We start from the raw sequence: 27,279 nt of genomic DNA on the forward strand, positions 1-27,279 counted from the left end.
ACTGTCAAATTCTCACAAAGCATCACACAACTGAGCCAATGTTTAAATGTAAATCACACAGAGTTAGAATAAGGAAGAGCTTCCCCTTCTCCATGTAAGCCTCCCTTTCCGTCCCCTTTAAACGGGGAGGTGCTCCGGTGCTCACCCCCGGGCCGGGGCTCTCCGCTGCGCTCCGGGAGGGGGGAGAGAGGGAGCTCGGGCTGGCTGAGAGCGGACGCGTCGGAAACCTCCCCGGAGGGGCCCCGTGTAATTCGATGCATGCTGTTAAAGCTTAGAGTATATTGTCTTCTCATTGCTTATGAAGCCTCCACCCACCGGCCCACCCTACATTTAGCGGATCATGTGACTCGGGGTAAGTCATTTGCAAGTACAACAGTTCTCTGTGCGCTCCCATTCATTTCCTGAGAACTGCCTGAGCCCAGCAGCTGAGAGGCAGAAGGGGAGGGAGCTGCTCACTCCATACACTCACACTCACTCTCTCTCTCTCTCTCTCTCTCTCTCACACACACACACACACACACACACACACACACACACACTTCCATACAGGCAGAGTAAGAGGAGAGAAGAGGAGAGGAGAGGGAGAGGAGGAGAGGAGACAGAGAGGACTGTAGAAAGGAAAACAGTCTCCTAGTCTCCACGGCTCTGCAGCTTCTGACAAGGTCTGTGCATTTTTTTCGTCCTGTTCCTCTGCTGGCTGCTGCTGTGTGCTTCATTTGTCACGTTGCCGGGCTTTGTGCTTGTGTTCAGTGCGTCTCGTTCAGCTGTCATTTCTCTGTCAAAGCAGATGACAGCTCAGATCACCTATGGTATTGTGTTTGGTGTCTGTCAGTGGGGGGAAACAAGAGAACCCTGCATGGTGCTGACTGGACATGTAACACTTATCCACAATGTAAATTCATAAGCTGTCATGACAAGAAAGAGAAAAGTGACTATACACTGAATGACTATGGGCATGAACAGCATCCTGACTTTACAGTGCCGGCACCGGTTGTTAAATCTCTTATGCCTTACTTATTTTCCTCTAAAGTAACTTCAGAACGCATCATTTTGAGAGTGTTGTAGACTCATACTGACTGAATGTCTGAGTGTGAAGTGAAATAACACCACAGTCGAACTCTCTCTCAGCACTTCTTGCAGGAAAAAAGTTTGCTGCTTGTCAGAGTTTCGTGCATGCCTTAAGAGACTGTGTGTGTGTGTGTGAGTGAGAGTGTGTGTGGGAGTGCATTTGTGTGAAGCATTGTGGTGTGTGTGTGTGTGTGTGTGTGTGTGATAGAGGTTTGTTTGCCTACTGTTGCCTACTGTAGCAGCTTAGAGACAGAGAAACGAGCCTGTTAGCAACGGGTTAAACATTAGGAGGCTCGGGTAGCGGAGGAAGGACACTGAGGGGGGGAGGTGTGTATGTGTGTGTGTTTGTGTGTGTGTGTGGGAGTGTTGCAGGGGTGGTGTCTTGGATGTCATCGGCAGCGCTCTCACTTCCAGGGTAATAGTCATTGGTATTGATGGGTGGCTGTCAGAGAGGCAGAGAGCCACCAGGTTGGGGAAAGTGGCCGGGGGCTGGCCCTTGGCTGTTATTTTCAATTACAGGGGACTGGGGCAGAGCTGACAGCAAAGGCATTTGTACATCCAGCAAGGGGGAGGCGGAGGGTGTGTGTGTGGTGTGGAGGGGGGGGGGGTTGGCTAGAAGAGGGGAGGGCAGGAGCAGGAGAGAGCAGGAGGGAGGGAGGCAGAAGAGTGGGAGGGGGATGAGACTCTGGCCTCTGCTCCTGGGTTTGATGTGGAAACTGAGCACTGACCTCTGTGACTTTACCCCCGCGTTGTGGAGAGGCCCTGCCTTGCCTGTAACTGTGTAACAGCGGTAGGGTGTGTGTTTGTGTGTGTTTAAGTGTGGGTCTCATCCCCGAAGGAAGGAAAGAAAAAAAAGGAGAGGGAGGGGAGTGCTGGGTCATGTGTGTGTGTGGATGAGACCCCCTGCAGCTCACGGATGTTCAGGGAGTGAGATTAGTGCCCATTTAAACTCTCACTTAAATCCATTTACAAAGGGGCCCTCTCACCGCGCATAAGCAAGCAGGCTGATATCACCACAAATGTAGAGAAGACTCTGTGCACCGTGCGCGAGCAGCGAAGAAGAATCACACTGGAGCTTGGAAACAGGCAACATACAAATATTTCCTGGTGCTGACGACCAGATCAGCAAAGGTTGTTATTAGGAGAGGGTGACATTAGCTGAAAATTATATCACAATTCTGCAGGTTATTAACAATATAACAATATTCATGACAAAATGATGAAATGCCGAAGCGCACTTGAATGTTAACTGCTACAACACTGAGCCACATGACTGTGGTTGAGGTGTCATAGTCGGCTCTAGATGGTGTAGCTGCTGTTAGGGACGGTCAGTACATGTACGAACAAATCTTTAACACTGGATCTTTGAATTAAACTGATTAAATTTGAATTAGTACAATAAATAAGTAGCTTTTAGCAGTGGAGCTCTTATCTTGACTGAAAGCATAGCTGTCAGCTCAGTTGTGATAGACAGAGTGTTACTTCCCCGTTAAAAACAAACTGAAAGACCACAAAAGCCACAGGAAGAAACTATATGTAGTGCTTGTCTAGGCTAGTTTTTTTTTCTTTACAGCCAGCAACAGACTGTACTAAACCACTTTTAGTACAACTTTCCGGCAGTAAGAATAGTGATGCGTTCATTTGCTGATGTGCGTAGATCCAAAATACAGGCATGGATAATAGATTAGCTTCGAAGAAATATACAAAATCTGTGAAATCAGTCGTGACTTCAAGTCAGTGACCGTGAATCTTGAAATGCAGCTATTTGCATCTTCTCACAGCATTTTCCTTCAGTTTATTATTAGTTATTTTAAGTCGTCCTTTTCAAATATACTGACTGGCATCTTCTGCAAAGCAGAACTTACATTGTCTTGCAGTGTAACCTCATATGGAGTATGCCTGGTCAATCATTCTGTCAGACTAACGCTAACCCCCCAATCAGCAAAGTGCCTAAACAACAGCGACTTAGTGGCTCTTTAATAATGTCTCACTGCTTCCCGTTTGCTCAGCCAGTAGAGGGCTTCATCGCTTGAAAGTAAACACGTAATTTTTGGGTATTTGCTGTTTTTCTTGGGTGGACAATCACAATAATTCGGTTATGCAAGGATGCACCAGTGGAGTTTGTCTGGTGTGCTTTTTCCACACATGATTTCTGCCTCTTGTCATATTCAGCCAGGTGCTTCAGCTTGAGATGGTGAAATATGTTGGTGGTGGCGTCTCTTTTGCAGTTCATGTCCGCCTGTTATTGCTTTGTATGCACTTACAGAACAGTGTTATCATGAGCGGTATGAGGATGTACACCCCTAGGTGTTTCCACCCACAGCCGCATCAAGCTGCTACTGCCACTCTGATTCCTTCAGTGGCTCAAGCCCCCCCATCGTAGACACGGTCCAAGGGCTTATGATAGAGATCAGTGCAGGTGGGGGGGACTCAATTAAAAAGCCAATCATCAACAGATAGACTCTATCTGTCCATCAACACCGCTCTGCCCAGCACCTTTAATTGCATTGCAGGATTCCCCCACTAAAGGCATCATCCGTCTGCCACAGATCACAACACGTGAATTGGGCAAATGTTGACTGACTGAATCTTTCAGGAAAAGGTGCTTTGCTCAACATGTCACTGTCTTATTCGGGGAGATGTGAAATTCCCTGTTTTACCCCGAATCAGCTGGGTTAACTGCTGGCATATTGACTGACTGCTGGATGATTGATCTGGATCATGGAGTGTGTCGTCATTGATTGCATATAGACCGCAGTGCACTATGAGGCTGGATTCATTTGGGTCCCCGACCGTAAGCCGAGGCCGAAGAGGAGTGAGGCGGATTATAAAGATTCGAAATGCTTTGAGGGATATCCTGTGGCCCCCTGGTCATAGAGGTGGCGTTGCATCACACACAGATTTTCAGCTACAGGAGACTGTTAGATACAAAAGAGTGTGAAACACATACACAACGGCACACACACCCACAGGCACTTACAATAGACAAGCATGTCAAGGGCATGCATATACAACGTGTGAGACAGACTGCACTCAAATAGATGGGTGACTTTGTACATTGATAGATGTACCTGCACATAAAAGCTAACTAGATTGACAGGACTGAAAGGTCATAGATCGAGTGGGTTAAGCATCCAACACATCTGCGCTTATTTCATGCTGAATTGCAACACATGCATCGGTAGTTAGGTTGAACTTCCTCTGCGTGCTTTGAGACTAATATTAATAGGTGATGTCTGTGAGCTGAGCTCCTCGAGCTGTTGTTTCAACATGTCAGAAGATGACAAAATGTTCTCTCCCTTTGTGATTTCTCTTGTGGATCCAACCTTTGACCCCAGTGTCCAGCCCATGTTTGTTTACCAGAATTGAGTTAAGGGTGTACATGGAGTGCTAGTGCATGTGTGTTTTGTCACTGAGTGAGTGTGTGTATGTGTGTGTGTGAGAGAGAGAGAGAGAGAGAGAGCATGGAAAGTATTGTGCAACAGCCAGTGACTCTGAGGTTGATCTGAGTCTACATAGTGAACACAAACAGAAAGAACTACAATCTAACATGGGCGATTACAGCTTGTCAAACATCAAATTGGGTGTTTTGAATTTTTCCCACATTGCTCTGTTGAATTGTTATAAGAATTATAAGGAGTGTGTTATTGTTTAATGCCTCTATAGAGCAATCCAGTTTATCCATCCTTTATCCATACTGCTTATCCTTGAGGGTTGCGGGAGCCAGGAGCCAATCCCAGCTAACATTGGGTGCGAGGCGAGGTACACACTGGACTGTTTGCTAGTCAATCACAGTGCTGACACATAGAGACAACCCTTCTCGTTCACATTCACACCAGAGCAATGTAGAATTCATGTCTTGGGAGGAAGGACCTGGAGAATTTGCAGGAAAGCACAGGAAGAACATGCCAAGTCCACATAGAAACGTTCCAGGCTCATACCTGGAACCTTCTTGCTGTGAGGCAACAGTGCAAACCACAGCACCATTATGTTGCCCCGCAACCCAGTTTATCTTTTGATAGAGATAAAATCTGCCACTTAAGGGAGGCCAAATTTAAGATGATGTTGCATGGATCCAAGTTTTTGTCCTCATTGTGACACCATCTTTTGAGTAGCTCACTCAGTGTTTACTGGAAGTGACTCATTTAGCAGACCTTGCCCTCACACTATGAATTTAAGGTTGCTCAACATGTTTCCATGGCTAGGATGGAAAGGTATGTCAGAGGAAGGCCTGCCTATCTGTGATGATGTTTCCCCTTTCAACCTAGTGCGTATTTTACTTCAGCCAAATATGGTCAGTGAACAAGAGGAGGGAAAAGGGAAGGAAGCCAAGAAAAGAGGATGGACGAGCATTCAAAGTCAGCATTTTCTGAGTGTTTTGGACCTTTCTTTTTTGGTTTTACAGGAAGAGTTTCCCTTTACATAACCTTTGGGGAGCTGAGTCTCTCTTGCCTCAGTGCAGATGGTTTCAGCAGACCTGCCTAAGGATGCTGCATGGATCACTGTGAACTTTGTTTCTAACTTTACTGTAGGTCAACTGTTAGGAAAGGAAATTATGCAAACAACATGTGGAATCCATTTGGGGTGCCTCTGGCATTCCACAGGCTCTTTGGCTTTAGCACAAGTGAATGTAAGTTCACGCTATGGACCATAACTCCTCTCGATTGGCTACTTCAACCAGGTATCGGCACAGCTCAGCATCAGTTGAAAACGAGAGGAAAAACAATCAAAGTAAAGGCGTGAGTAGATGAGTAATAGAGGTAAACACAGCTGCTGGCTTTTATTGAGTGGCGTTGGAGAGCTGGAATGGGTCAAACCAAGGGGAAAAACTTAGAGCGAAAATAACTGTGCGCACATTTGATGTAACAAGTGTCAGTGTGTTGGAATGTTTTGGTTGGTCCGTTATTGTCTGTTTCCATGTGCCGTGTGTTGTGGTGGATTTGGTCGAGTCAGCATAAAGTAGGTTGGATCATATAGGCACTCTGTGATGCCACTAAAAGTAGACTCTGCATTAAACACAAAATAAAATGCATGTGCGCTCACGTGTTGGCGTATATGCCTGCATACATAGTTTTGTTTGTATCACAAGAGAAAGCAAGTGAGAAAAAAAGGGCAAAGTGAAAAAAAATGTATGTGTGTTTCAGTGTTCGAGCCGATATTGTTTATATGTAACTTGTTTACAGTAGAAACTGTCGATGAGTCAGTCTATTGGTGCCTCTGCATGCTTGCATTGCACAGTTATTGTAAAACATCTAGGTCGATCTTTGAGAGTGCATGTGAGTGCACATTTGCTGCGATGCATTCAGTAGACAAGCTATTGTGAGTAGTATGTACACACACTGCACATGTTGGGGGAAGGGGGGTTGCTCACACACATTCAGATATACATGCTGTAACATAAGTACGCATACACACATACACTATCGGAGCCTAAGGGGATAAAAGGCGGTAGGCTACTCAAAGAACCCCCCCCATTAGGGCAGAAGTGTACTGACATCCCTTGGGGAAGGGAGTAAAAAAAGGATAGTATGTGGGTGGTTGGTGGTTGGAAGGATGCAGGTTATTGTGAGGAAGCTAATCTAATGCATCCTACCTCCCTGTTAGGGCAAGAGAGGAGAGAAGGGCTTCAGTGTGACCCTATGCTCCACTACACAGAAAGCAGCTATAACCTCTGCATGAGAGGAGCCACGACTGGGCGTTGTTATTCACTTGCTTATACCTTCATGATATGTTCTCAAGAGGTTTTAGTCTTATCGCAGACTACCTACAATATTTGATATTTCTCTATTTTTTAGTGGTTTCCACAGACTGTAGGTATCAAAGCATGCATGATAAAATAGTCACACTGTATTGTTGTTTTTTTCGTGGATTCTGCACAGGACTGTGCCCATGATGCACCTCTGTAAGTTTGAGTTGATTATTAAGTACTGCAGTGTGGTCACCTCAACCTAGGACCTGTGCACTGAGAGTAAATAAGAGACGAGAACAGAGTCACTGAGTGCATTTTGTATTGATTCACTGGAGCTAACCTCTGTCTCTCCATCTCCCTTTCTCCCATGCACACACATACAGTACGGCCCTACAGCATGAAAACTTCACCATAAACATGCAAAGCATATTGCAGTATCTTCCAGAGAGGTTGTGCCAATTACTCCACACGTTTTTCCTGGCTTACTCGGCTCCACCTCCCCCTCCAAGTGAGGTTTTTGTGTCAGAGGCTATTTTAGATGCGCAGCCACTGACCCTACTGCATTTACTGAGGTGTGCATGTGCATGTGTAAGTGTGTGTGTGAAGGGTGTTCTAGAGAGGTCACCCTATTATATTAAAGCTTGAAGACCTCGCGTGTCTAGTGTCTTCTTTACGAGCTGTTTTTTTTTTGTCATCTCTTCGCGGTCTCTTTAGTGCGCAACTCAATCCAGCCCTCACACAACATATTTAACTTATTCTTTCTCATGATTACATCAAAATGATCTTCAATTGGACATAAACTGGCTGGAATGGTGTCACAAATTGCTTTGACTTAAAAGTCGAAGCTCGCTTGCGTAATGTCACCTCACTTTAGCGCTGTCACGGTCACAGCTTGTTTAGCTGTTTCTCTGCTGCATTTGAGGCACATGATGCAAGAGGATGTCAGACTCTTCTGTTTACCTCTCTCCGGAGCACTGTGGAGGAGTGTGCATGTGTATTTGTGCGTGTTTTTGGTGTTTGCGTGTTACTGTGTGTGCATACTGTAGGTGTGTGTGGGTGGATCTTTGTGTTGAATGGGCATCTTTATTCTTCTTTCATGAGCAGAGCTGCAATATTGAGAGACAGAGTTGTGTGTGTGTGTGTGTGTGTGTCGTTTTCTTTTTCTGTCTGTCTGTGTCTTAATCTAAGATAAATATGGTTCATTGTGGGTGCAGGCAGAGGTCACAAGGTTTGTGTGTGTGGTAGCCAGATTGTAGAGCAGAGCAGGGGCTCAGGAAGTCAGCTTTATAAGAAGTGCGTCTGACACACAGACGGAGACACAGACAAACCAGACAGTGACTGACTCTTCTTTTCGCTTTGAGTGTTTCCTCTCAGAATAAGTAGCTTCTTCATTTCCCACAGTTTCACAAGGCACGGAGGTGGTGTTAGTGGAGGAGCTTTCACAAAGACAAAAAGTCACTAATAAATGAGAAAATTCACTGAAGATTTCCCCTTTTTGTCCTATTAAAAAGTGATATTTTAGACAGACTAATAAAGAAACGCAAAGTGGAGTTTTTTTTATTCTAACATTTTAGAGAGACGCTCTCTGATTAAAGTGTTATTACTGACACAGCTTGCTTGATTTAAATGAGTGTGTCTGGGCTGACTCATAAAGTGTGTGACAATGACAGTATGTGAGATTTTGTTTATTGTTCAGTATGTTTACATTTCGTTCAATATTGGAGCACCTTTTTTTTTTATTAAAAACTGTACATTTGTTTTCTGGTGTAAACATACTGACACAATAGAGGTGCTGTATGTCATGTCCACTCAGCAAAGTGTTCCTGCAAATTATCCTTATGTGTATGTGTGCGTGTGTGTGTGTGTGTGTGTGTGTGTGTGTGTGTGTGTGTGTGTGTGTGTGGTAGTGAAGGCAGTGGACTTGAGCTGCATCCGGCGACCTCATCCCCCTCATCCCGACAGGATTACTGACACAGGATCCCCCTGCCCCTGGCAGAAATAGCAAGGACCCAAGGGCAATCCACCAGAATATGTGAACTTCCTTGGGCCTCACTAGTGTGCAAATGTGTGTTGTTTGTGCGTTTGTTGTCTGTGTATTTACATGGATATCAACTCTCTATAAATGGAGCTGGTTTCCTCCCAGGTGCTGAGCAAGAACATGAGTTCACTGCTCTCTCTGTCTCTCTCACTCACTCACTCTCGCTCTCGGTTCAATTCACTTCAATTCGCTTTATTTACATGAAAGTAACAAAGACAATATTGCCAAAGCATTAAGTAAAAATGTAATTATTGTGAAAAAAAAATAAAAACAAGGTATAAAATAAAAGAAATTGTAGAAAACAATGAATACTGGCTGTGTGTGAGAGGAAGACTGGAACACACACACACACAAGGAACTATTTTGTATGAGATGTGTTCAAGATCTTACATAATGAGATCATTGTGCAGTGATAAAAAAATGTGGTGCTCCATGCCTGAGCCCATTTCCACTTACAGATACTGTATCAAACCCCCTGAACCCAGCCTCATTTAGCCTTACATAGAACCCATTCTGCAGAACACAAAATGGGCTTTTTTTTTTTAATTAAATAACTTCTTGTCCACTATCAGAATTTAAAACTTCTAGTCTACAATCTACAAAGCGTCGCAAAATTGTGTCTGTTTTTCCGAACTGGGTAACACAGGTTTTCTTAGAGCTGGTTTTCACCACAATGTAGCTTCATTTGTATTCTGATGTACCGATCAATCAGATCAATACGCACCCTTTGCCATCTCCATTCAGCCTTTGCAAATTGTTTCAGTGTCCATCTTTGGGGCTGTCTCAGTCCATTCTCCTCTGTGCCACTGGTTTTTAGAAGTACTTATTCTTTCACGTACATTGCCTTTTTTGACGAGCAGCTTGTCGATAACATCCTCCCTCACGACGAGCTTTAAAAGTAGCGATGCAAGGCATATTCGATGAAGTGATGAGAGAGTCTCATGTTGTTGGTGACAGGCTATTTAAATAAAATCATCCTTTGCTGTGTGCTTATTGTGCTTTCCAGTTTTGCGATGCCAAGAAACGGGACTGCTAGATGGATTTTGAATTTGAGGAATAGGGAGCTCAGTGATTCATGTACGTCACATCAAATCCAACAGCAAGTGAAGCCCGGACAGTATCAGGCAGATAGAGGGTGACATTCAGTTTGAACTGATGAGACCTGATAAGCTCCTCAAGTTTGACTGTATGTCCCAGACGTGAAAACATCCAGCACATGAGAAGCGCATTCTGTCTAATAACAGTTGTGTTCATGAAGAAAGACGTGTTTTCCTTCTGTGGAACTGATTTATTCCCAGAGGAAAAGGGCAGGGTGTTTTGAGGTAAAGTGCATCAGTTGAGTGCATCTCTAAGGGGTTTTTAACCCTAAAGCAAACTTTTCTCTCTTTTTTCAAAGGGTAGTGCATATAAACTGTGGTTTGATGCTATTGTGCTCGTTGGGGGTAAGAGAAGTCCTCGCCTCTGTGAGCAGTGAGGTAGCAGCACTCTGCTCTCTTGAGCCCCGTTCAAAAATGTCCCAGAAGCATCCAAAAGACTTCGCTTGCTGCTCCTGCCAAGGAAAATACGGCTTATGAAATGGAAATTCTGAGACCATTCACGGAGTGCCAGGAATGATTAGAAAAAAAACACTATGTCCATCTCAGTACATCCAGGAATGAAGTCTGAGGGGAAGCACACATCCGCATCTTGCTGACACAGACACACACATAACAAACAGCATCGATGCTGTTTACCTTGAACGTGCCGTTTGGGGTTAGAAAGAAAGGGTTAAAAGGGAAACTCCACCGGTTTTGTTCATAAAGGTCAGTTAACTCGTCATGGGGAATGCTAGTCACCCTGTGAAAACAGTTGTTATGTGTCTTCTGAGGCTCTGGAGGGAGTCTTGTCGTGTCTGAAAGAATAAACCCTGATGATGTCATCAGAGGTTGGAGACAAATTGATAGCAGAAAGTCTGTGTTACAAATTGTAGACATCAATTTTAAAACGTGGACATTTAAGGCAGAAAAACAGGGAGAAAAAAATAGTGTTGGTTGCCTTATGAGAAATGTAGGAAAAGAACAAAAGCTGTGATATTTCTATCTATTAGTCAGCCTTTTCTTGGAGTTTTCAACCTCCTCCTCTAAAAGAGCAACTCCACATTAGACTGTATGTGGAGGAAAAGCACTGCAGCGCTCCACCTCACAAAGTGTTGTGATTACATTCAGCTTTTGCCTTATTTATGTGATATAACAAACTCAATTACAAACAAGTTGGAGCTTCAAAATTGATTTTATAGTTGTAGCTTTTGCTGAAGCTATAGCTGTGACTGCACTCCACCTAGTCAAGGCTACAAGTCTGTTTTCTTACCTCTGATTTACAATTCCTACAAGTATTACATGCTTTAAAAAGTTACACATTCATGTGGCATCATATTTTGTATACAGGCCTCATCGACTGCTGGACTCTTTATTAGATTGTTTGTTCGCTTACACTTGTTTATTTCAGTGAACTTTGTAACGCACTGTGAGACAACTCTGTTGTGATATTGGGCTATACAAAATAAATTAAATTGAATTGAATTGAATTGAATACAGTAAAGCAGATGCCAAAAAGTCAGATTCTGGTTTTAGACTACACATGTAGTTTATGCTTTTTGGCTTTACAGGGCAGGCCTGACCTCTGTGGGTTGAAGGTTTACGTCTGTTGAGCCTTTGACCACACCAAGTGCCGTTATTTGCCTGAGCGCTGTAACTCTTTAAGTAGTATCTCTGCAGGGAACAATTTGAATGGGCTCTCAAGACCAGAATGAGGCCAACAAGATGAGGTCATGAACAGACGCAGCTTAACATGAAGCAGACTGAGGTTGTAATCGAAAATCAGCTGTGATTCATCTGTGCTGCTATTGTGTCTACTCTGCTAGTAAAAAACATACATTTGGTTTACTAAACATGCATCAGACCTTTATTTTCCAGGATCTGCAAAAGCGCCCCTCAGACATTTCTCTTCTCCCATCGAGCGGTTTCTTCTGTTACCTGTCTAATAAACATGTTGTGAGTGCAGTCACCTTTCATTGCTTTTCTAAAAGTTGACGCGCTGAGTGACTAAAAAAGACAGGAAGTGGAGGAGTGTGCTGGTGAGCGAGCAGTTGTAGGCTGGTTATCAGGCCAATGTGTCACACTGGGGTGTCCAGGGGCACAGAAGAGGGAAGTGAGCCACGGCAAAGAGGCCAACGGCACACAATACAGGCAAAACACAGGAAGTGCTCATCTCGCATCACCCACAGCCTTTTTATGCATTCACACATGTAGCACTAGTTAATCATTTGTCTTTGATTTGCAACATTTTCAAATGTTTTTCCTCGCAGCCTTCCCCTCCTGCTTTTCCTTCTTCTTTCTCTCCTCTCTTTGGTAGAGGACCGGGTGGGAGGGGGTCTGTTGGCATTCTTGTACCGTGTGCTTTGCGCTCGACCGGGCCTTGGCACAGGTCCATATCCCCTCTCTACCCTCTCTCGCTTCTCTGACTCCCGCCCCTCCCCCTCCCCACTAAACACCCCCCCACCCCCCCAACCCCTTCTCAACCTCTTCAACTCCCCTTGGTTGCTTCCCCAGCCACTGCTCCTGCCAGCAACTCTCTGCTCTTCAACAAGCCCCCACCCTCACTCACTTCTCTTGCTATCACCTTCTTTAACGCGTCCTCATGTATCTCCCGTAATTTATTTCCCCCCCTTCCCCTTCCCCTTCCCCCTCCCCCTTCCTTTCCCCTCACCCTTTTCCATCTCTGTTCCATCCCAGCCCGTGGCAGCAGGTCCAGCCTCTGTGACACAGATGCACCCAGTTGCTCTGGGCGCTCGACAGGGGGACGAAGCATTGGCGGGGCCGTCTGTTGCAGTGAGTGTGTTTCAGGGTGTGTGGTGCTCATGCGTATGTGTGCAAGTATGCGCGCATGAGAGAGAAAGCAGAGATGGTACACAAAGCCAGATACTAAATCTGGTTTCATGAATTTGTTGAAGCCTAACTTTCACTGTAACAACAATTGTGTTTCCTTGTGGCGTGAGCGAACATCCTGTGATAGTATTAAGTAAGAACATGAACTCACAGCACAGGTAAAGTACAGCTAAAGAGCATGTCATGAATGAGCCAGAGACCTGCTCTCTGATCGATTTGTTAGAATCATTTTTGAAATGTTTTGGGTTTGTGCGCTCTGTGTGTGTAGCTCCACACGTTCAAAGGGGTTAATGATGTCACTAGTGTATGAGGTCAACATTTGGCACTTCCAGAAAAGTTTGTCGCCTCTAATCAATCTAGCTTTTCTGTTCAGGGTTGGTTTTCCTGGGCTTTATCTGTCCACTCCAGCTAGCTGCTATCGCCTCAATCAGCACAGCGCTGTTTGCCATCAGAAAAGCTAGAGAAAGGGGACCTGAGGTTGTAGATGCGGCTATATGGTGGGAGTTTCAGTCCATACTCTGAAATGCATTAACAGACACAAATAAGCACAAACAGAAAAAGCGAAGAGAGCAGCAGACACTGAAATATGTATATTTCAAACCTTTTTGCTGCTAGGACTGGCCTCAATCTTCACCTGCTCCCTCTACCTTTTTTTTTTTTTTTTATTCTAGGGGTTTTGGTGGGGATGGGAGGGCGGGTAGGAGAGAGAAATGAGATGCCTCAACACTTCACTGCCCTCCTCTCTCTATCCAACTCCCCCACACACCTGGGATGGCCATTTCATTTCAGAGTGCAGCAAATGGAAAGGTGATCTTAATCTACCCTGTTTTCCTCTAACCCCCCCTCCCTCTCTCCATCTCCCACACACAGCCTCATACCGCTGATGGACAGCAAACTGCTGGTTGCTTAAGCCTGCCGCTAGCACACCAAATTTAGTGATAGAGAATACTGGATACACATTGGTTTATTACCCTGAATAAATTCAATTCAAACTCAGTCTTTGTTCAAACTGTTATCTTTTTGCTTTGTGATCCCGAAGGACTAACTGGAGGACACGATCACTTCATGGGAGCAAAACCAGTTGACAGTTGACTTAAGTCAAAGTATTTCGACATGACCTCTTCAATACACAGCACCCTTCTGTTAGCTCATTACTCAGTGTTAGGTCTCTCTTACTGCTGTAAGCTCTTGGGCCATTACAGTCTCAAGCAGAGGTATGCAACGGCCATTGATTTCCTATGAATAGCCTGCTGCAAGCCAGTTCATTAGGAGGGTGATCACAAACTGCTGGATTAACTGGATTGTAGGCACATTGGGAAAGGTTGTTGTGTTCAAGAAATGTGCAATTGTGACTGTAGAAAGGTGTTTTGGCTTTTGATTTTTTTATTTTTTTTGGTAACAGTAGCGTGCACACGTAGCATAGAATAATAAGTTTGGATGAGGTCAACTTTTTTTGAGGCTCAAGAAAATTTCCTGAAAACGTGAAATGAGAAAATCAAGAACGTGTTTCCTTCTGAAAAATATTTTTTTTTTCTCTGGGAAGGAGAAAATGCCTGTGCCAGAATGATGGTCATCTTGAGCAAAACAAACCTCACTTTCTGTCTCTCTAAGTGTACTCGTCTCTCTTCTTCTCCTCAACACATGGCTTGAGGCTGGACTGAGGCTGCAGCCCCACCCGCCCAGCCGTTACTATGGCAACGCTATCTGGGCCTACCAAGACCTGAAGCCGAAGGACATCCTGGACAACAATACAATAGCAGCACAGCCAGGGTACCTGAGGGACTTAGACCTGAGAGGCGAGATCTGGGGGGTTGCAGATTGAGAGAGTAAATCCTCCCTCTTTCTCTACCTCCCTCACACACAAACACAGTCAGGATTAGCCTTTTGCTTGAGAATCTAAGAGGCTGTGGAACAATACCTGGCATTAAATGATTTTTCTCTCGCAATTTGTATTGAAATCTGTAGAAAGAAATGTTTTTGATAACTATCTTAGGTGGATTTATTAAACTTGATTCCCACATGGACGCAGTGTTAGATCTGAGATGGTTAGTCTCATCAGATGGTGAGGGAACCAGTCCCAGAGAAAGGGTGTATGTCATTCATGACTGGCTGAGCCTTTTTTTTCTCTGCACAAGAATGGTCATGATGGCTGCAGCGCTGCTGACTGCAAGGATTGGGCCACACATCCCGCTGCCGGTGCCAGCAGTGGAGAGTAATAGAGATGTTTAGAGTCTATTTGCCGTGCTTGCATTCCTCCATGTACTGCTGCTAAAATAATAAGAGGGAGGGTTACCTCAGGTCGGCCCCAGCTGAGGGATACGGAACATGCATTGTTGTCATTGGCTCCATCTGAGTATCCCTCTTAAAGCCACAGCACGGAGCAGAGGAGTCGGGCACTGCTGCCCACTTTTCAGACGCACAGTGCTCCGAGGCAGCAGAGGGAAGGGTGGATGCATAGCTGTATGAAGACGTGTATTTTTGTGCATGTTTGCATGTGTGTAAGTGTCACATTTGTGGCAGCAGTATAACATATATCATCATGAACATACATTATTATCTTAGGAAGTGTCAAACATGTCAAAATTTGACTCAACAAGTATCAATTATTGTTTTATGATGTCGGTGGTTAAAAGAAAAAAATGTTGTCTGGTTATGCTGTTGCCTTCGCTGTTGAGTAACTCCATATCAAAGCAACTGTTTGTACTCCTTTGAAGTCTTAAGAGGATTTTATCCAGCATTATGAAGTGTTATTAGCCCTGCAGCAACCCACCAGGCAATTGAAAATCTTTATTATGGAGAAGAAGAGGGAGTCATGCTGTGCACTGACTGAGTTTACACAGTTGGTGTACATCTTTTGTCTGTCAGCTTCTGATGGTTTCAAAACATGAATTTTGTTTCTATTTAAAATGTGTTTATTTCTCAGTGGGTGCACAACATTATAGATGGCCGTGTGTGAATAACTGAGTGTGGGACCTGCTTAGTCATGCTAAAACACCCGTCTTACAGCTCCTCTGTATCCCTTCACAGGCAGCCTAAGAAACAGGATGTTAATGCTTGACGGAATGCCTGCAGTCCGAGTCAAAGCTGAGCCCCTGGAATCGGAACAAGGGGTAAGAGAGCAGTTGTTTTCCAGACAATTCCCTTTTTTTCCCCTGCTTTCCTTTCCGTCTTTCCTCCTCCCGGCAATGGGCCGATAATCACTCCCAGGCCTGAGCAAGTGAGAGAGAGAGTGAGCGAATGTGGGGGCTAAGAGGAGTGGTCGGAGAGCATGGTAGTGAGCACGAAGAGGAGAAGAACCAAGAAGAGGAGGAGAGCCACAGCTGGGGCAGGAATGCATTGGGGAGTTTCGGGGAGGTGACTGGGGCCAGCAGCGTCTGTGCTGGCTGAGGGTGATTGCGCAGATGCAGTCACTGCTTCGGGGAGGGGGGGGTTCGCATGGGAAAATCTAAATCTTATCTGTCTCTGTCTGTTCCTGCCCCTTTACGTCTCTCAATTTCCCTTCATTCTCCCATACCCTTCTTCCTCACTAACACACACGAATAATCTGTCTCTCATGCACACACACACACACACACACACACACGCAAACACACAGAGAAAAACACAGCACACTGTACAATTCCTCTTCAAGCACTATCACCGCTTCTATCATCTCTTCCTCTACTCCAGCTCATGTACGCCTCTAGTCAGTTGCTCTGCTCTCTGTCGCCTCTGTGTTGCTCTATCACTCAATATAAATTATCACAGAGAAGATGTTAATTGTCACTCCAAGAATTCAGACAGTTGCTAAATTAGCACCGGAGACATTTTGTCTTTGATGACTTTGTTTTTCTCAAAAGTCTACCAGGCGCACGATTCACTCTCATTTTTTTTTTGGAGTATTATGTTCATTTAGTGTGTGTATATTGACCATGTTAGGAGTAATGGAGCTACTTCATGCAGGGTTTTCATGGCCCACGTACAATATCAGTGCTCTCTGGTCCAACATACCTAGAAATAAAGTGGTCTTGTTATGGAGAAGCTGTTGCTAGGCTACAAGTGCTTTGTGTTGCTGCCACAGCTGTGTGTGCAGTGGGTGCAGGCCACTTAATATTTGTAATCATGATGAATTAGCGCTCTGTTATTATTGATTTCCATTCATACCATATCAATAATATCGTGGCCCCTAATATATCACCTAGAGCACTTTGAGGGAGAGGAGAAAATAGTTTCTGTTGAAATGAACCTGAGAGCATTAGCCCGTGATGGATGAGAAAAATAGCAGCTGCTGATAACCCATCATGTTACCTTAAGTCTTGCAGAGAGTTGCTTGCCTGTGAAGGTGCTTTGTATTGATAAAGAAATGAATCCATCTCTCCACATCTAAGGACTTGACAGAGAGGCAGCAGGTGGTTACTTTCTGGGTGTCCTGTTCTCAGCTGTGGCTCAAGGGTGAGCGCCACGCTCCTGTGCTGCTACATATTGCCTGGGTTTTGAAGTCGTTCTCCATACGTGTAGTGATGTCAGTCACAGACAGGATGTGAGCAGTGCAGCCCACACGGCTTTGAAGTGCACTGAGATCCAATCTCGCCCTAACAGACTGTGCTTCCCTTTAGACGGCAGACACAGACAGACAGTTTAGGCTGCTGCAGAAATGTGGTCTTCATTTGGGTGGCGGGGGGCCAAGGCCTTGCTGGAAATGGTCTGCCTCGTTAGACAATTCGCCCGCAAGGGGCTGGAAAATCTGCCCCGCTAACCAGTATCCCCTAATAAAGACAATGGCATGAGCACAGAGGCAGGCAGGCGGATCGAGCATATCTTTATACGTGTGTCAGCGTGTGTAGGTTTGAGCGCATGCATGAATTTGAATCTGTCAAAATGAGAGTGGGGGTGGCTTAAGTTTTCCATTTGTGCTGATTGAGATGTGTCTCAGAGCCTAACCCAAAATGCAAAATTGCAAAATGCAAATAACATTCTGTTTTTCACTTTTGTGTAATGTTAAACACTCTGCTGCTTTGACCTTTACACACAAGTGTTCCCCTTTTTGCTCAGGAGCCACACAGTCACCAGGTTGTCAGAAACTGACTGTATTCCTGTCTGTCGTGATCATGATCACTCCTCCAACCAACAGACAGGCTACAATGAACAGGAGCCTAAACACTTTTCAATAAAGAGATATCACAAAGGAAAAGTGAAATTTATCTGCAAAAACAATCACTCACCTTTAAGTCAGATCTCTCAGGTGCTTTGCCACAAAAAACTGCTACATTATGTATCACAGGGGGTAAAGTTAGCTAATACCAACACTGCTGTTAGGAGCCCTGCTGTGCTTCCTCACTTTAAACAACAAGACACATGATTTGTTGACTTTTTATGTCTTTGTTTTTTTGCTTTCATAAAAGCAATAAGCCATTTGAAGAACTGGTCTGCGTTTTGTCACAGCTAAAGGGGTCAGGTGCCAGCAAGCACAAAAGCTAACACCATCTTTCCTTTGTGGTCGTCAGGCTGAGTGTAATTACATCTCACATGTAACATTTCCCTGTGGCTCATTGCCTTTATGAAAGCAGCCAGCAACAAACGACATCAACATTTAATAAATCATAAATATTCATAACTATGATTTTAACGGTACTTTTTCATGTGTTAGTATTTGACTGCTAACTAAATGCAAACTATAACTGATACTCATATAGATATTTGAGAGTTTAAACAATCACATTTCTCAGTATAACATAACAAGCCTTTTTAATTAGTCTTTTAAGAAAAAAAAGCTTTTTACGATTTAAGAATAAATCTGTCAGTGCTGTGACAGATAACCTAAATATTATTATTCCTAAATAACCCCACTCATATTGGTAGATGTGCAATAAGTGAATATTGTCCTTAGGCTGTAATTCAGCATTCAGTTGCATGAACAAGTGTGTGTCTTTACCAACGGAGCTCCAAGGTTCAAAGCGTAGGACTGCAGCAACATATATGTTTTGTTAATCATGAACTATTTCTGTATTCAGATTATACTTGAGGCTAGTTCACATGTATATTCTTTTCTTTAGCTTCCTGGTAATAGTAGCCAACTAGGCCTTACTGAGAAAGACAAGATTTCCAAAACAGTGAGATCAGCCTCAATGGGTCTAATGACTTCAAAGCCTTCAGGCAGTATAGCTCCAGGCAGTCCTTGACACTCACACCCTATACAGAACATGCAAACACAGAGAGATCACGTGCAAAAGCAGCTGGTTGGTAGCCTGAGGGTCTGTCAAGAAAGGCTACATGGAGTGGATGCAAGAGAGGCACAGAGGACATTTGGCATCATAAACATTCATGTTATCAATTCAGTGACATTTGACTTTTGATATGTTTCTGACGGTGGAGAGCTGCGACTGCAGACATTTAGCATGTAGAAGAACTATATACTTTTCATAATGACACAATGGCATGTAGTGGTAAGCTGTAAGTGTTTAACTAGTCCTGTGGGCCTACAGAATAATGAATAACAATACAGTAACACACTTCTAATTATATATCATATGTCTTCATAGAGGAAGTTATAATTATTGACAACCATTACATCAGCATTGCACATTAACACAACTACATTGTAAACAACTAAACCTTTGATCAAATATTTGTACACTTCTTATAAATGCTAAACAGGGGGGGGGTGTTTAGAGTCAGGTGTTACCTAAGAAGACTCTTAGGTAAGACTCTGGTTAACCTAAAAATATCTGTTGCAATGCATTTTTGAGCATATTGCTACCGTCAGTGTCCCATGATTGTGTTTAAATGAAGCTTTTGGTTTTATTGACTTTACCATCTAATAACCATGTATGCATCATTTATGTATCATTTTGAGATCTCCCTCAAAGAGCAGAGCCTCTTCTGCCAAACATAACTTTATAACTATTTGCTATAAATGGTCAATTCCGTGAGGGAAGTGCCGCTGACTGAACTAGTCGTACAGACTAGAAAGAAACTAAGGGGTTTCCATGAAGCATGAGAGGATTTCTTCTCCACTGCACACCAAAAAATTCAGTTCAGTTTCAGTGGGGTTAAGCTGTTATCAGTTGTGATGCTTCAGGCTGTTTATATTGTCATGATATCTAAAAGCGCCTTACATCGAAGTAGTTCAAATGTTTTTTCTTTTCCCCAAAGAGCATTTACATATATGAAGTTGCTTAAAACCCCACTAAAATGCTAGGTGGGTGGTAGGATGATGCAGACCGTAATGTGCTGTGAACCTTGACCTGGCACCACTGACCCTGAGCTGAACCTCACCAAGGTCCAGAGGTCATCAGAGGGCATATTTTTACGGGGTAGGGTTTGTTTTCCAACTGAGGAGGAGTTACACTGGGAGAAGCACATTTTTGGGGTCGTAACATTTCCTGTAGGCCGAAAATGAGTGTGAGTCTGGAGTAAAAATAGAAGGCTACTACATAAAAGAACAAACGCACTCACACACACACACACACACCACTCAGAAAAATTCGTAATTCACCACAGATCCACTCTCAGCCAGCATTACATAAGGCAAAAGAAATGTGAGTCTCAAAAACAAAAGTGAGGATGAAAATCCACAGTACTGAACATTTTTCATATCAGCTGCAGCTGCGATTGCAGTGCAAAGTGCTTAGTTAGTTATTTTCCCCTTTACTTTAATGTGCTTTTCCTCTATGATTAGTAAAAAAATCCTGGACGCGTTCGCTCCCTGATGGCCCTAACTGTGACTCAGCCTCTGAAAGGCTCCACTGTGAGGATCAACACCGCTCACCAAACACTCTAGCACCCCTCCCACATTGAGCATAGTGAGTCTAGATCTGCTACATCACATGTAAAGTGGTTCATTTCACATTCTAACAAGAAAGTGTGAAATCAAAGAAGGTCCAGTATGGGAGTCCACAGAAAGAAATAGCTAGTAGCAGGGTGAGTGTCGATTTTCTACTGTCTATGTTCTTCATTATCTTTTCCAAGTAAACAGGTTCCTGAAACTCATGCAGACAGATGGAGCGGTTGTGTTACAGTCTGCTTGGTGTTAAGTGAAAGATGTGTTGAAGGATACGCCGAGCCACCAGCGTTGGCCTTAGGAGGCCCATCGCTGAGAGACAGAGAGAGACGGTCAGGAAATTGAGCCCATATGATGTTTTTCCACCGTCACAAAGGAGATTTAGGAGAGATACGAGGGGAGCCAAGAGAGCTGAGTTTCTGTGGGAGTGATGGAAAACAGGAGGAAGAGAGAGAGAGAGAGAGAGAGAGCAGCCCACGCCATGAGAAAAGAAAGAGAGAAAGTAGAAGGAGAGGGCGAGTGTGAGAGACACTATCTTTATGTTTCATCTGCATATGACATCATGCTAACCAAGGGGACTACACAAGAAGAGTTGAATTCTTGAATGAGGAAATTAACTGCTCCCTTCTCAATAAATGCCACTGCATATACCTTTATGACACATCTCTTTTATGCACTTTGTTGCAGTGCTCTTGCCATAAATTTCTTTCTTACCATAAATATATTATTCGATTGTTTCTTTCTTCCCTGCCGTGTGTGGCAGCTTAGTGCATTTTAAGGCATTAAAGTGACAAAAATGAATCATTGGAAAGATCTAACATCAGTGCTGCTTCTTTTTTACGCCCACAGTCACCCAAAGTGCGCCCTTATTCTGCGATGGACAGCGTCCCCTTCTTCCTCAGCAGAGTTAAACCTGAACCTCCAGAAGACCTGCTCGCTCACGACCTGCACTTCCACACACAGACTGAGCCTGTCGACCTGTCAATCAACAAACCCCGTCCCTCCTCTTCATCCACCACCCCCACCACCACCTCATCATCCTCCCCTCTCCGATCCGCTTTCTCCCCGTCTTCTTTATCGTCGTCATCCTCCTCCTCCTCCTCCTCTCCATCGGTCATCACCTCAGCCTCATCGGTGCTCACGCCAGGCCCTCTGGTTGCCCCCGGAACTGGGATGAGAGGTCAGCCGTATTTGCACATCCTGCACTCTGTGCCGCCGCCTCCATCCAGCCCCCTGAGCCTGCAGGGAGCAGGGAAGCTGTCCAGCCATGTTCACCGCATCCCTGTTGTGGTACAGTCACTGCCCCTGATGTACACCACTGCCGTTCGATCGCCCTCCAGCCTCAACAACGCCATCATGCTACCTCTGCTGGACGAGGCCAAAAGCCAGGGCAAAGGTGAGACCATGCTGTCTGAATTTACTCCATATTTATACGGCTGACTTGGGTAGAATTCATTATATAAGCACTCATAGAAATGTAAAGGAAACGATACAGAAAGTATTCATCTCATCAACAAGGTTGAATATTTACAGTTATCGGTTGTCAACCATCGCAATACACTTTAACAATATTCTCATTAAAGGGTTTTAAATCCCTCTGAAACAATGAAACACCCAAAAACTTTCATTGGAAACCTGTTCAGAAATGGAATAATGAATGGTTAATGTCTGGGCTCTTTCTGGGTCAAAAGCAAGGGATGACAACGACAGGTCCACGCTGGCATCAGGCAAAAATAGCTGCGATTCCTATGTGATGTGGCTTGAAATATCCCAATGACAAGCTGTTTTGTTTTGATGTCTGACTGTCTTCAGTCAAAGCACTTGCAGACACAGCGTTCTTTTAGAGATAATGTGATAATGTTCAGAGTGAAGATGAGGCTTACAGGTTTCTTTAACTGGCAGAGATTTTGCTCGGCCTCTGGTGCAGGTAACCGGGTCCACACCGGTTGTTCCCTTTCTTTTTCGAGAAGCAAACATCTGGGACAGTTGGAGTATTAGAGCTCGCTGGCTTAGCCTAGACTGTGTTATTGGTTTTCTCTCTGGGTGTGGTTGTACTGACAACCGCTGGGAGTGAGCCTACAGTAGGTGTTTCTGTCCAAGTCTGAGCCGCACACAGGGCAACTGTTGGCTGTAAAAGAAGTTGCTTCTTGTCACTCCCTGTAGGTCGAACAGACACACTTAGACTTTTACATACTCCTGTACTGTACGGACAGGCAAACAAACAGAGGTGTGTAATTAGAGCATGTGCTCAGACAGTAACTCAGCCGGCTGGGTGGGGTGGTCCCCTTAGAGATGGGCGTTTTAAACGCTGCATGTCTGCTCCCAAGGACCGGAGAGGAGCGAAGGAAGGTCAGGAAAAACAAGACTTGCATAAGAGGGTGGAGTTGGATATTGAAGATGGGTGGCACTTACACAAACACATGCACACACACATTTACACAGTGCAACATCAGCTGTGCCCTGCTCTGAATGCACCAAACACAAAGGAAACGTGGTGAATAAAGTTGGGTGTGGCGTATACAGTCACTTTTAATAGAACATTTAACAATTTATTGTACTTAATGTGATTTAATAAGAACATTTACATTAAAATTCCCACAGTCAAAGTCAAATGAAAAATAACAAAGTGCTACAAGATATTATATTTTTTTGGTCCCATCTTACCTGGTGTTTTCCCTTTTAGGCGTCACTAATAAAATAAGTTGTTGACATTAGGGGAATCACTAACTAAATCCCCTCCCAGTTGAATATGAGGGTCAAGAGCCCAGATTTACCTCGTTTGACTTGATACAAGCCCAACAACCATGTGCAATGATGCAAGTCTCAGTCATACTGGAGCTTTCAACATTGATACAAAAATACTTCCATGCACACACACACACACACACACACACACACACACACACACACTCATACTTCCACTCACCCACGTGCACACGCGACCACGCGCGCACACACACACACACACACACATGCACACACACACACGCACAGGTTGGCCATCCTCTTTAAAAGAGGGCGGGTACCCTTCCTTTCACTGCTGTCTCCCTGTCTCTGGCAGTAGGTTGCCATGGAAACAGGGCTTGACTGGAAACAACAGGAGAGAAAGAAAGAAAGAAATCCGGTGCTCTGCCCACCTCTCCACCACTCCTCCTTTGTGTCCCTCGCTCAAAATACCCCTTTTCAACACACGATGCATTTCTGACTAATTACAGGTTTTCTATAGGGTAGGCGAGCTAGTGACCACTCTGCATGTCTTAGTCTACATCAACAGTTAGAAACCTTTAAAGCAAAAGCTCCAGCAGACTTACAGTATCATTTATATGCCCCCCCACCGCCACCCCCCACTCCCCCAGTAATAACACCATGTCTGCTCCTCACTCCAGACCCTTATTATGGGCCATTATGGCCACAGCCTCAGCTGAGAGGGCAAGGGGGTGAAGTTCTGATGGCTTGTAAAAGCTTACAGAAACTTAGGATGCACAATGCACAATATTATTTGGTGTTTGCGATGATTACATCTTCAGAAACAAGAACAGTTATTTTAATCTTTTTTTTTTTTTATCTTAGCCATGCAGTCTCCAACTTGAGTGGTCTTAAGCATTTTTTTTAAATTACTACATAATTCAATCAATGTGTAATTCACCGGATTTCCTGCAACTTTCCCTTGACAAGTAGTCTCAGACAGGATTTTATTTATTTTTTTCACATTCATCTCTCGAGTTATCCAGGATGTACGCAGCCTGTGTCCATGGAGACAGAGATGACAGAATGGCTGCAGGCTCTGGCAATATATCCAATGAGTTGTCCAGGGGAGAAGTTGTCACAACTTGTGGAATAGATATAACTATGTCATGGCTAATAGCATGTTGGCCAGTCAAATGTTTGACATGTTTTTTTTTGTGGTTACTGTGCAAAAGAAAAGAATCAAAGAAGGGACAAAGCTAGCTTGCTAATTATAAGGATTTTCTTTGAAAAGAATAGAGTGATGAATGGACTTTTGTGTTGTCTTCAGGTCTTTTATGTGAAAGTTTGTCATTATCATGAATATGGTTCTCCGTCAGTTGCACATGAAGGGGTACAGAGTACACACACACACACACACACTCAATATCAAATGCATTAATGCTCCCGCTGAGTCCCGTGTCTGTGTCCCATCCTCACAGCACACACAGACCACAACGGTCTGTCGCCAAGGCAGATCAAAAGTGACAGCGATGACGACGACCTGCCAAATGTGACTTTGGACAGTGTTAACGAGACTGGCTCCACTGCGCTGTCTATAGCCCGCGCCGTACAAGAGTGAGTATCATGATCTGTACATATGTGTGTGTGTGTGTGTGTGTGTGTGTGAGATGCTGAATCTCCTTGCTGATTTTTTTTCTCCTCTACTGACCCTAACAGCTCTAAAAGCTTTTATCTCTGTTCTGTCACGTCACAGGAAGGTGTTTGGGAATTATAGTCTTGATGCTTACAGTTGGCTGCGGTAAAATGGGTTGATATGAAACTTTCAGTTTGTTCTGCTGTTGTGTAGTCTTTGTGCTGGAAAACGTTTTACCGCACCTTGAAGATAATCACCAAGCAAATGGAAAAGCTTTTATTTTGAAAATAGAGACTACATACATGTAGCGAGAGAACATTTTCCCCCAAATATAACTTCCATGTTTATTTAACGGTTTCACTGAGCAGAGATATTTTTCACTCCCTTCATGTTGTTTTTTTTTCCATTTGTTCTGTGATTATCTTCAAGGTGCGGTAAAACTCTTTCCAGCACAAAGACTACACAACAGCAGAACAAACTGAAAGTCTCACATCAACCCATCTTACAGCAGCCAACTGTAATGTATCAAGTTCAAGCCCAGGCTGCCAATAAACTCATTGTTTATCAAGCCAGTGAAATTTTGGGTCTAAAGATATAAAGAAATGCAACATTGACAGAAGGGGTGAAAGTTTGGTACGAACTGTACAAACTGTACAATGCAGATTAAATTGAAAAATCAAAGACCTGACATGGCATTACAGAGTTCAGAGAACAGAGGTTTGAAATGTTTTCCCGGACATTATTAGTCACCATTTACATAAAAAGCCAGTGTAAAACCTGGGATTGTGCATTTCTGTGTGCTTTTGTAACTGCTCTTCTACATTTGGATGTATCTGTGTGGGCGTGTATCTATATGCCTGGCTGCATATGGCTCAGACATACTTTATGCCCTGTTCAGCCTACAGATATCACAACTCCTGTGGTGCCAGTCCATCTGTGTTGAATGAAAAGACTTCCCTTTCCAGTGGATGACAGCTTACAGTATCCTGATCAGAAACACGAAATCAGGCGCAGGCAGACATTTGGCCTTTTGTTGCCCATAAACCCAGAACAGTCATAACTAGCAGCCTGGCCAGACTCACGTTAATGCCCATAGGACTTATATTTAGACTAACTGTAAGGAAAGCATTTCAGGACTCTGTGGTAATCCTGCTAATGATGTAGCATTATTAAAAAGGCTGAGTTTGACTGTAGCCCAACCCTAACTGGCTGTGTTTTGGTGGTAACAGTCCAGCTTTTGGCGTTGATGTTGTGTGCAAGACATTGAATTGTTTGTTTGTGCACTTCTGGCTGTGTGGACATTTACAGTAATGAAACTAATTGAGAGTTATTGTAGTGGCATTGTGCAACACATGGTGATAAAAACTAGTTCTCTGGCTGTGCTTGTTCAGTAGTACGAGCAGAGGTTGCCATGATTCAGGGAAGACACACACACACACACACGCGCACACACAGACACTCACTGGAGGACTCAGGTTTCGATGCAGGTTATTGAAAGGGACAGGCGTGCCCCTGAGTGCCACACGTGGGCACTGGGTGGTCAGAGGAGAACAGAGGTTGGCAGGACCCAACCTTTCACTGCCCAAGCTTTCACTATGGAGAGAAATCACCAGCCAGGCTTAGCGATGTCCTGCCAGGGCCTGCCCACACACTCACTTCTCTGTGTGCAAAGTGCAGACTGTGCTGTGTGGAAACTGTGCTCCCGTGTGTGCGACTGTGCGTGTGAAAAAGTATGCGTGCACGTCTGTAAGTATTAATCCTCCGGTGTGTGTGTGTGTGTGTGTGAGTCCGTACTGTACGCATGCACATGTTTCTGCACAGTGGACAGAACAGCTGGTTCCAGAAGGAGGTCATCCATTGTCAACAGGAACACAGACTTGCATGTTTGTCTGTGAAAAACAAAGCAGTCTGTAGTCTTCTTGAGTTACACGCCAGTTTGGTCACATAGAGGAAGAGTGTGCATTTTGTATTGACACAACACATGCGCTCTATGGGCATCTGCACCGCAACAGAAGCCAGCAGCACTTCTTTGCAACATATCAGTCCATTATGTTGCTGTATTTCTTTTCTCTTTCATTTAGGCATTTGCAGAAAGAGCTGCTTTAAGAATTTTAGTATCTGTGTTTACACAAGCAGTCACCCAGACAGCATCAGAGTAGAGAATTGTAAGGGCGGAGGATGGGAGTGCCTGCAGCTTCCAATCCAGGTATCCATATATAAATAAATGAGTGAAAGGAGAGAGTGAGATAGCGATAGAGAGAGAGAGAGAGAGAGAGAGAGTGTGTGTGTGTCATGTGCTTCTTGGGCAGCCTCCTCCATATTCATGTGTTTCCCTGGGGACGGGTGGATAGGCTATTGTGGGAGAGCACGAGTGAAAGAGGGGAAGACAGCTAGAGAGAGAGAGAGAGGGAGAAAGGGGAGGGAGAGAAGGTGTGTACGAGCGTGTGTGTGTGTGTGTGTGTGTGTGTTGGGATTCAGGCG

General features: G+C 44.3%; 1 protein-coding gene across 3 annotated transcripts in view; it reads left to right on the plus strand.

Moving 5' to 3' along the window:
• The first annotated feature begins 232 nt into the window (after positions 1-232).
• Positions 233-27,279, plus strand: part of klf12b (Kruppel like factor 12b) — a 35,372-nt gene continuing 8,325 nt past the window's right edge. Inside the window, exons 1-5 of one of the 3 annotated variants that reach the window (XM_070837998.1) lie at positions 233-352; positions 550-662; positions 15,746-15,828; positions 21,327-21,873; positions 24,644-24,779. In XM_070837998.1, coding sequence (XP_070694099.1) covers positions 15,763-15,828; positions 21,327-21,873; positions 24,644-24,779 — 749 coding nt within the window. In that variant the 5' untranslated portion in view covers positions 233-352; positions 550-662; positions 15,746-15,762. Of the gene's footprint in view, positions 353-421; positions 663-15,745; positions 15,829-20,412; positions 20,500-21,326; positions 21,874-24,643; positions 24,780-27,279 lie in introns of those variants that run through there. The other 2 variants (XM_070837999.1, XM_070838000.1) reach the window with 2 other exon arrangements.

The sequence above is a fragment of the Pempheris klunzingeri genome, chromosome 10 (assembly GCF_042242105.1).
Source record: "Pempheris klunzingeri isolate RE-2024b chromosome 10, fPemKlu1.hap1, whole genome shotgun sequence".
Classification (NCBI taxonomy): Eukaryota; Metazoa; Chordata; class Actinopteri; order Acropomatiformes; family Pempheridae; genus Pempheris; species Pempheris klunzingeri.